The 10,848-nt window shown below is 38.8% G+C and overlaps 1 protein-coding gene across 1 annotated transcript in view; it reads left to right on the top strand.

Moving 5' to 3' along the window:
• Positions 1-10,848, top strand: part of cacna2d2b (calcium channel, voltage-dependent, alpha 2/delta subunit 2b) — a 32,369-nt gene that overhangs the window by 9,022 nt on the left and 12,499 nt on the right. Inside the window, exons 2-13 of the mRNA XM_031845350.1 lie at positions 156-237; positions 4,236-4,352; positions 4,976-5,035; positions 7,093-7,137; positions 7,353-7,488; positions 7,617-7,748; positions 7,892-7,949; positions 8,051-8,101; positions 9,945-10,044; positions 10,187-10,348; positions 10,471-10,581; positions 10,682-10,760. Of these exons, the coding sequence (XP_031701210.1) occupies positions 156-237; positions 4,236-4,352; positions 4,976-5,035; positions 7,093-7,137; positions 7,353-7,488; positions 7,617-7,748; positions 7,892-7,949; positions 8,051-8,101; positions 9,945-10,044; positions 10,187-10,348; positions 10,471-10,581; positions 10,682-10,760 (1,133 nt within the window). The remainder of the gene's footprint in view (positions 1-155; positions 238-4,235; positions 4,353-4,975; positions 5,036-7,092; positions 7,138-7,352; positions 7,489-7,616; positions 7,749-7,891; positions 7,950-8,050; positions 8,102-9,944; positions 10,045-10,186; positions 10,349-10,470; positions 10,582-10,681; positions 10,761-10,848) is intronic.

Here is a 10,848-nt window from a genome sequence, read left to right as displayed (position 1 = left end):
CACACACACACACACACACACACACACACACACACACACACACACACTCACACTCGTACACACACACACACACACACACACACACACATACACACGCCCATATCCTTTTCATTGTTTGTGTTGTGTGACAGTCGGCCTGTGATGTTTACCCACAGGATAATGCACTGGGCCAGGCGTATCGAACAGGAGATTGACAGAGTCTTTCAGCACATCACTGGTGCTCAGCAGTTGAAAGGGGTGAGTGTGTAGCTCTCTTCTTATCGTCCACAGTTCTTACTCATCACATTGCAGCATAAACTCAACAAGAAGAGGCCAGCATGCAAAATAGCTGTAAATCCAATAAGTTTAATAGTTATATAAAACCAAAAAACAATTACAGTCTACCTTTCAGAAGCCACTTTGTTTCTTTTTTCATGGTTTTCTGCGACAATAACACAATGTTTTTGTTTTCCCTGGACAGACATACAACTCTCTCTAATAGCTTTTATATTCATCAGATTTATGAATGTATGCTCTGTTTTTTATATACCGTAGCTAGATTTTCCTGGCACTTTGTGTATTGTTTGCAATAATTATCAATCTTGACACGTTGCACGTCTCCTACAAAGCGAAAGAGAAGCCTGAACACACGCCTACAGTGATCAGATTTAGAGTATCTGGTATTATGTTTCATCAAGTCATGAGCTTAATAACACCTACAGTCATGAATACTAATTCAGGTCTTTCATAAGCTGACCATGTGTGTTATTTGTTACTAGTGGAACAATTCGTGAAGTGTTTTATTACTTTGTATTCATGCGGCCTTATCTTTCATCAAGCTCTCAATCAGATCCATTTTGCATTACATTTTGCATGACATGGTAATCTGATATTTGGCTCTCTGCGGTGACCTGATTTCTAAACTTGCATACTCTGTAAATGAGACTCGGCATTTACAATTCTAAAGCCTTCGGCCTAGATTTCAGAAGTGGCAGACAAAAAATACATTTTGAAGGATATCTCAAAATCTGAGCACATAAAAGTGAGGAAAAAATATATATTTTTGGTGATCTTAGTGAACTGACCCTTTAAGAAGATAAAATAAATCTCTCTCTCTAAGAGAAAGGGAGCTGATTATTTGGCTTTGTATACACTATTCATGGTTTTGGCACTGTTGTGTAGAAAATATTTTAGAGCTGAAACAATGAGTTGATTATTAGATTAGTCTCTATTTTCAAAATCAATTATTCGTTTGAGTAATTTTCAAGCAAAAACAGCAAAAAAACAAACAAAAAAACAGTTGTTGGTTCCAGTTTTTCAAATGCGAGGATTTTACTTTTCTTTGTTTGATATGACAGTAAACTAAATATGTTTGAGTTGTGATATTTATGTTGTTTTCTAATATATTATAGACAACATTATCAAGAACATAATCTGCTAATGTATTGATAATGACACTAGTTGTTGGTTGCAGACATAAATAATTGTATCCTGAAACTGAACTAAGCTGTACTGATTTTTGTTCTGATGCTTGTTCTATAAGCTGGGGTTTTAGACGTAACTATTGCACTGACTATTGTCCTGCATGTAAATGTCCAACTTCCTATTTTCACCTGATTTTTCACAGTGATCTGGTTTGCATGTCAACAAAGTCGTGTTGGGCATATGTTGCATACTCAAATTCATGAAGATATCACCGTGTACCTGTCGGTTGTTTCATGTCCTTGATGTAACAGGTGGCTGTGAATAAGTGGTTGAACCTAAAAAGACAAATGCCAAAAAATAGGACCAAAGATCATCTGTAGGGGGCGAGAGAGCCCTGCTCTGTGAAGATGTGTGGGGGCGTTCCCTCAGCAGAGACCAGCGGCACGTGTCCTCTGTTGTGTCACAGCAGAGCAGATGGTCAGCCTGCAGTTAATGCCTTGATGTGAGACTCACTTGTTCATCCAGTCCTCATTAATCCCTCTATGTTCCTGAAACACTCTGGATCTGTTAAAGAAATTGTGTCTTGTTGCCTGTAAACCTGAGTATATCTTCTCTTCTCGAGGAAAAGCTTTTAACTTTAATTAAAACTTCTCATTCGATATAAAGCCGCAATTTTACATTTGCAGATGCTCTTGATGGCCTCCGTGATACAGCCCAGCTCCACATCAGGGTTCTACCACACAGACTGCTTGACTACGCTTTAGCAGGACAGTTTTTGATGGTGATGCTTTTCGATGTAATCCCTCAAATTTTTGCTTTTTAAAAAAATTAAAGAAAGCATGATTATCTGGAGGTTTAGGAAAATCTGTGCTACTAGTTAAAAACACTTCAAGACTCCTTTTACTATTTGTCAAAATAAGAAGACTAAGAGTCTACAGCCATGCCGGCCACTCTGTGAGGCTGTTCTTAGGGACAGAGGTGCTTCAAAACGTTAACGACAACATGCTAATATGCTCACATTGCAAGACATTTTAACTTAGTGGAGACCGTTGACATTTCCAGGTCCCATGTCTGGCTGGTTTGCTAAACGTTTCATCTACATCATATCCGTCGTCAGAATTACATCTTGATTGTGAATATATTCTACACGGCTCCTGTTTCTTCTCAGACAGCAGCCAGTTCACATGAAACACCCTGTTTATTACTGCATCTTCCCATCTGTGCGGCTTGGGCCAATAAAGCATCTGGTCAGTACACAACTTGAGGGATGTCTTGAAGTGCATTTGGTGAAGTCCATTTATAGAGAGAGTGATGTTATACAGCATGTAGGTTTGCTAAATATATTCATCCAGCTCGTTGTCTGCCTCCATCTCCTCTCTGATGTATTTGCTCTTGAGAGTCTTATGGCATTAAACCCACCAGACAGCGAGCTTATAGCAAGATATCATCATGGTTCGTATGTGTAATAATATACAGCTGAAGACAATGTCTGTATAGTTGGATATTGCAGGCAAAACCAAGCATATAATAAAAGGCGTTATTTGTTTTTGGAGAGGTCTGAATGTGGGCAGCTGCCAACTAAAGCTATGAAAGTTCCTCTTTGTGCTCCTGTTTATGAATAGACGTGTTCTGAGCAAACAGGCAGTATTTCATGCCAAAAAAAGCACCAAGCTTTCTCTAGAAAGTAGAAATTAGTTTGAAACAAAATAGTCACTCAGACATTTGCTCTTGCTGCTCAGTGTCGTTCCCAGATGTCTCCCGATGACCCATAAAGTTCTCTGGTGTTAGAAATCATAAGGAATACTTTGTGAGCATGTTGAAAGGCCACATTTCAGAAGATAACTGGGATGTGTGGTCTAATTTAACTTAAAGTCCTCTGGGGAAGAGCATTAAGAGCAGAATCTGGGTTAATCTGTAAGCTTTAGACCCAAGTCAGAAAGTAATACATTCAAATAGATTGTTGCAGTCTTGTGGTTTAAATGGACTGTGAGCTGCTCGTTTATTTCAGAAATATTTGTCATCTTTGAACATGAAATAAACCTCGATCTTCAACATTATTGTCCGAGGCTGGTGTGGTTTAAACCTCGTGATCATCCTGTAAATCTCACACCAACTTTATTGGACAAAGTCACACCTTGTCTTTGTGTTGTTATGTTGTTGTTACAAGCCACCGTTGGCAGCTTTAAGTGCATTTTTAAATAACATGTAGCAGTTACTCAGGATGTTGTTTTTAGGGTGATGTGTTGTTTTTTATTCTAAAATGCTCCATATTCTGTGAATTGTTCTTTCAAAAACCATTCTGTTCTTGTATATACATGATTATTATTATTAGATTGTTTCATGGCGAAGAGAGTAAATGCAACGTAGTGTCTGTGCGATTGTTCTGTGAAAACGTGGTTCAAAGACAACAGACATGGTGTGTAAATAGATCACATGAAAGGATCCATATTTAGATTTGGAGTGAACACACAAACACAACAAGTGACTGTTCCCCTGTGTCCTCAGTGTTCAAATATAAGAAGGATTTGATTTTGCAAATTCATGAGTTTCTGGATTATTATCATTATTATTTTCAGGATTGTTTTGAGATCTTGAGCTTCGAGCTTGTTTCTCTACAGATTTGTAAATCGTTATTTTCAAATAACACCACGCATATACTGCCCATAACAATCAGCTGCACTAATGGTAATACAGATTCAGTTTAGACAATATGTCAAAGGTTACAAATTGTCAATAGCAAGACATTAGGTCAGCAGAGAAAGACTTAATTGAAAGACTATTCAACCGTTATTGCTTTTAAGTTTTTCCCTTTTTCCATGAAACATTTACAGATATACAATGAAGAAAGACGACGGTTTAGTCTGGTGAAGAATCAGCCTCGGAAGATTGTGGAGAAGGTGGCCTCAGATATAGAGAAGCTCCTGGCTAAGAAGCGCAAAGCACTCGATGTAAGTATATTATTGATGCAACTAACTGTTGCTTTTCTATCTGCTACTTCTTTCTTCTTATGTTTTTAACTGCAAATGAAGTGATCACTCAGAACTACATTGTTCACTTTTGAGTAAGAAAGTAAAGTAGTAGCTTCTTGCTAATTTAATGTTTAAGTGTTGAATCAGGGGTATTTTGATTTGTTTCATCTTGCAAAGATGAATTTGTGGACAAAGCAAACTTGCAGCAATTTAATAAAGACAAAAAATATTTAAACATTACTTGCTATTAGTAATTAATTCATTGTTAAAGGTCTGTCATAGTTCTTTGATTCCAGGTAGTATGTATATTTACTGTCGATATATATTCTTATCTTGTTTTGAAGGATCGTGTTAAACAGAGTAGCTCAAGATGGCTATATGGGTTTGCAAATTACAACCAAAACATTTGACATTTAAGTGAATGAAAGCATTACTGATATTGTCTGAGCATCTCTCTTGTAGTTCAAAGTACAAGACGACATTATTTACCAAAGTTAGTAAACCCAGTTCTGTCTCAGCGCCATGTTTCACAGGGTTCCTCCCCCTTTGACAAGAGAAATCAGACATGTCATGTTTAATGTTTCTCTGTTTCCAACATGTAGAGGCTAGCCAGTGAAGCAGAGCGGCTCCAGCGAGAGCATCTATGGCAGGATGGAATCAAGGTAAAATCCTGTCTTGATACAAAGACAATGCTGTATCTGATCAGTATTATTGACACCCCTTTACTTTTCTTATGTACGCAAACTCCCCAAACTGTCATTTGTCTGTTATGTGTTGGGGATTTTTTTTAATCCTCATTTCCTAATATAGTGGAAACATTACGCAATCAAATCTACCCACTGATGTAAATTCAAACCAGATGGGTCTGATGTCTTTGAGCACTGTGACTCTAAATGGGACGACCTGAGAGAGACAGAACATTTCTAGCAGTCAGCTGAGCCGATCCCCCAGCGCTCAGCTGGGCGAAACAGATGACCGAGTGCACTCGGCTGTGCGGTTCCGTTGAGTCCTACACACATTGGCATTCCACTTTTCCACTCGGTCTCCTTCATTTGCCCAACAAAATGAGATGGGGTTAACCTCGTCCTCTCACATGGCCTCTCACGTACTTCCCTGAGGCGCTGAATCCCTCTGCCATTTTAAGAGACACTGGTGGTTTGAGCCCATTCATTGAAAATGGTGTAGACTTTTAAAACATTGTCATTTTCCAAAACACGTATTCTAAACATGTATTTCTAAAAGTGTTTCTGGCTGAAGAGGAAGGTCAATACCACTCTTGTCTTTACCCGCAAAATATGAAGCTACAGCAACTGGTTAATTTAGCTTAGCATAAAGACTGGAAACAGATTCATATAAAACAGATGAAACATTTTCTAGAGGATTGGAACACTGCTGACAGGCTAAGATCTAAAGAAGCAGGGCTCTCAGGAGAAGTTAACTTGGAGGATGAGCAATGTCGCTTCTCTGGACTGACTGATAAAAAACAATGGCTGGTAACGGCTGAATGTTTTCAGAGATGTCAGAGCGGGAGATCCGTATGACTCACAGCAAGAAGACAAATAGCCGTCAGAAAGACATGTCGTATTATGTGAAATGTGATATAGGCTAAGGCACTCTCCGGAGATAAGATTTGGTAATCAGAACAGGCCGAGAATAAGAGCATAGCAGCCTCCGAGTGGATGTCACGCTTATTCTGAAGTATGTTCGGTCTCTTCAGAAACTAAGACTAACAGATGGCGATGCTCCATCCAAGCCTTACAGCCTGTCTACTGATTCAAAATGTGAGAGCACTGAGCCGAAAGCTAGAGCAAACATTTGGTGGTTACAGCTTCACAAATGCAAGGATTTGAGACTTTTCTCTGTTTCACGTCATTGTAAACTAACCATTTTTAAATAAGCATCTTTGAGATATAACTTTGTTGGATGTGGTTACTTTTGATGCACATTTGTCTTTCGTGTTACAGATGGAGTCATTTATTAATTAATTTCACAAAATACATTTTAAAGTAACCGTATTCGTCCCACAAATGATTCTAGGTACACGTATGAACTGTCAATCAACACATTTATTGAACTGGTTCTCGTGAGACAATGAGCTTTGATGCATGGTTGTGACTCGTCTTTGAATGTTTCTATTGTGATCCGAGCAACATGTCTTTGTTTGTGACCCACTCCACCAAAATACAGGAAGAGTTCACTATCATTGTTGTAAATAGTAGCCTACTGCAATTTACTTATAGGTCATGATGCTCGTGTAAGCCCATAGCCAGTCAAAAAAACATACTGATTTCACTGATTAGTTGTGTAACTCTTCTACCATATTTGACACCTTTATAATTTTGATAATATGCATTTTGTAACTAGATTTTTCTAGGCAAAACCTATATTCTACATTTGTTTAATTCATCATCAATTTTGACTGCAACTATTCGCAATAAACGTTTTTTTTTTGTAAACAGCTCGGGTTATCCTGAAAGAAAATATGCATTACGTCCATAATTGAACAAAAACGCAGTTTTGAAGATTGTTACGGTCAATTGTCAGTAAAGATTGGTTATGATTAATCAAAACAATCTTTAGTTACAATCCTAATTAAGTAGCCTCCATGTGTCTGGAGGTTGACCTGACCTGTGTGTACAATATTGAATGACTCGTCCTCGTGTTGTTTCACAGTTGTCAACATTGCAGCCTCCTCATGTCTGCGTCTGTTTTCTCCTAGGAGCTGGACATGGCTTATTATGACTCCAAGGCAGAGCTGGACTATGTGAGTGAGAGACCTATAAACACATCGGTCTGCTTTGTGTATATTTACTGAGGCCATTCGACAGAAAAAGAGATTATTTGATGTGTTGTGTCTCATTTGAAATACATAGTCTTAAATTAAGTCTCAAAATGCAATTTAGAAAGTAGGTCATTGCAACAGTGCTGGTGAAAAGATGAAGGTTAATGTGACATGCGTGCTTTCTCGTGTTCTCAAAGTACTCCATGGATGGAGAAGGAGAGGTGGAAAATCCTTCGCACATCAAGCTGGAGTTTGTTTATGATCCAAACTTCAAAAATAATGTCAACTATTCCTACACAGCTGTTCAGATTCCCACAGATATTTATAAAGGAGGCAAGTGAAGTTCTGATTATATTATTTATTTCCCTGGAAAGATGTCATATGCTGGTTGATTTCATTTGATTCATTTTACATATTTCAAGGAGCATATCTAAGAAGTTTCAACTCTTTTTTTCAATCAGCTCCAGTCATTCTGAATGAGTTAAACTGGACGCAGGCGCTGGAGAAAGTGTTCATGGAGAACAGTCAGGAGGATCCATCGCTGCTGTGGCAAGCGTTCGGGAGTGCGACTGGTGTCACTCGCTACTACCCAGGTAGCTTTTAACCACCATCCCTGTGATTTCTAACCTGATGTTCAGTATGAAGGGTGAAGGGACATTTTTTAAATGGACGGAACAAGGGTTAACTCAAATTTACATAAACAGTGTCATGGACAAGGTCTTTTAATTTTTTTCAGCTACACCTTGGAAAGCCCCCGATAAGATTGATTTGTATGACGTCAGGAGGAGACCCTGGTACAGTATGCTGCTTAAAACATATTTTCATGTCAGCCTATCACAGCTGCAGTAGATTTACAGGGTTGACATACTGCATCCTCTCTTTTTCTTTGTCACAGGTACATCCAGGGAGCCTCATCCCCAAAAGATATGGTCATTCTTGTTGATGTGTAAGTAATACATAGTGTTCATACATTTTCTTGGGTTTAGTTATTGGCTAGCATGTGAATGTAGCATAGGTCTACTGGCAAAAAGTACATGCATGTTGCTTCTACTGCTTATATCCCTGCTAATTAAAATAAAAACATACAAAACTGTCCCTTTCTTTGTAGCTTTAAATAATTAACTGCTCTTGAAATCCATTCGTGAAGTTTTCCTCAGCCTTGCTTGCACTTCTGTCTCACTCACAAGGGAAAGAGACCATCTATGGTGTTATTTCACACAAGTGAGCAGCTTCTTTGTGCTTCTGGTCCTATAGGCCAGCAAATTAGAGAAACAAGTCAGACTAAAGTTGAATTGCAGTGGAAAAAGTGTGCAGCTGTCGCTGACTCTGCACCAAAACCAGCTGAGAGTGCAGCTCATATTGCTTATCATGTGTAACAAACTAAAGGTCAAGTTAGAGATAATTCAGACACAAGAAGAAAATCTGAATGGTTTGTACATGATGTTGTTTTGTAACAGTCTCTAACTGGATTAAAGTGATGCGATATAACATGTTAATTAGTGAGCTTTAAAGGTGCTAATAGGTGGATTTTGTTAAAAAAGTATTATTAATCCACGCAACTCTCTGCCAGAAAGTAAATAAGCGTATTTTCCAAAATGTGAAACTATTGATTAAAGCATAAACATGATGAAATTCTGCTTCCTGTTGGTAGATCAGACAGCAGAGTGTGTGTTGCTGAGTGTAGTCAAACTCATGGTCATGGTTGAGTACAGTAGCCTGTTGTTGTCACTGTGTTGTCCCCTCGGTTGCTATTCATTGTGGTGGTAATGTACCGTTCATTGGCAGTGTTTGCAAGGTTAATCCTATTATTAAGTTGAATGAGGAAAATGGGAGAGCAGCCCCTCATGAATGACCTTTCATCAACGTGGTTCATCAACATGCACATCAAGATAGTGGTAGAAGCAGTGGTGCATTCAGGTACGAATAGGAAACAATTAGCCATGAACAATGGAATGGAATTATTTTACACCCATAGTGAAGAAATGCAGCTGAATAAACTATGGGCCTCAAAACCTGATAATCATTTGCTTTATATGTATTCATTCAGACGGTATTTAGAGACATCAGGGTATATTTACTAAACAGTGTTTGTCTGTAGCTTTTAATTTTAGCAGCAAAACAAACCTTAATGCAACCCTATTGGAAATTGTGTTCGGGAAAAACAAACAGTTCATTAGCAAACTACATTAGTGCGTTCCTCTGTGTACTGCAAAACACTGGAGAAGGAAATACAAACAAACAGCCGCAGAAAAGCATTTATCAATGCTGATTAATCACTGCGGCAGCTGGGAAATCCTGTCTGTGATTGAACATCTGGAGAAAACACGTGTGAAGTTTTCAGCACTGCTGAAGACTTTGGTCGGGCGCTCAGAGGGCGTGAGTGTGCGTTGTTATTGACGCAGATAATTAAATAGAGCTACTGGATTAAAAAAAAAACCTGTTTAATAAGCAACCATACAAATGAGTTTAATTTTTATAATCTAATCACGGATATTTTTACTGAGTTACTATTTCCTCACATATCCTCCATTGTTGTGGGGACACAAGCTCACAACTAATTTGCACAAAATGTGTCTTCAAGATCCTCAAGATTAGGTCCAATTTAGCAGCACTTTCCTCATATCAACTGCAGCTGCACTCATATACTGCACAAAATAATTACTCTGCTTCACTGAAACACGGGCTGCTGCATAATTTAGCAGACCTCCAAGTAAAATGATCTTTTTGTTGGTGTTATATGAATTAGTATTTGAGCATGTGATTGGGATGATACTTGTGTGTTTCCTCAGGAGCGGCAGTGTCAGTGGACTCACCCTGAAGCTCATCAAAGCATCAGTGACGGAAATGCTGGACACTTTGTCTGATGATGACTATGTCAACGTGGCCAGGGTTAGTATCTGCTACGCTCACTGACTCTTCATCACTCATCACTCATTCTCTCATTTCACATCTCTCTATCTTTGTTCACTTGTTTCCTTAACTTCAGTTTTTACACATTGAAGCCCAAACTGTGTCTGCTGTTGTGTTTCAGTTCAACGAGAAGGCCGAGGCTGTGGTTCCCTGCTTCAAACATCTCGTCCAGGCGAACGTGCGCAACAAAAAGATCTTCAAGGATGCAGTGCAGCAGATGCAGGCTAAAGGCACCACTGACTACAAGTCTGGATTTCATTTTGGCTTCAACCAGCTGTTAAATGTGAGTCACATTGATTTACATCGACCTGGGATTACGTCAATACTAATGTCTCCACACAGTTGTACTGTATTGACCAACTACTGTTCCCTCTCATTCATCTCCCTTTTAAATGTATTTTTCAGAAGACAAATGTTCCTCGGGCCAACTGCAATAAGATAATCATGCTGTTTACTGATGGAGGAGAGGACAGAGCTCAGGATGTCTTCATGCAGTACAACTGGCCCAACAAAACGGTTGGTTTCTTCTGACCATAACAGACACCTTTCACTTGCATCCAGCATGTTGACCACCCTCTGAAAGCTTCTATATTTTTCTCCATTTGTTCCTCCGAAGGTTCGAGTTTTCACTTTTTCTGTGGGTCAACACAACTATGATGTTACACCTTTGCAGTGGATCGCATGCACCAATAAAGGTGAGCTGAATTTTCTGTGTGATTCATTGATTTATTTTTTTTATTCCCCATATCACAGTGGTTCCCAGCCTTTATTGTGTGATATACC

This window comes from Anarrhichthys ocellatus, unplaced genomic scaffold (assembly GCF_004355925.1).
Source record: "Anarrhichthys ocellatus isolate YVR2014 unplaced genomic scaffold, GSC_Weel_1.0 scaffold1, whole genome shotgun sequence".
NCBI lineage: Eukaryota > Metazoa > Chordata > Actinopteri > Perciformes > Anarhichadidae > Anarrhichthys > Anarrhichthys ocellatus.
The sequence above is the reverse complement of the archived record's forward strand: the minus strand, read 5'-3'. Positions and strand labels throughout refer to the sequence as shown.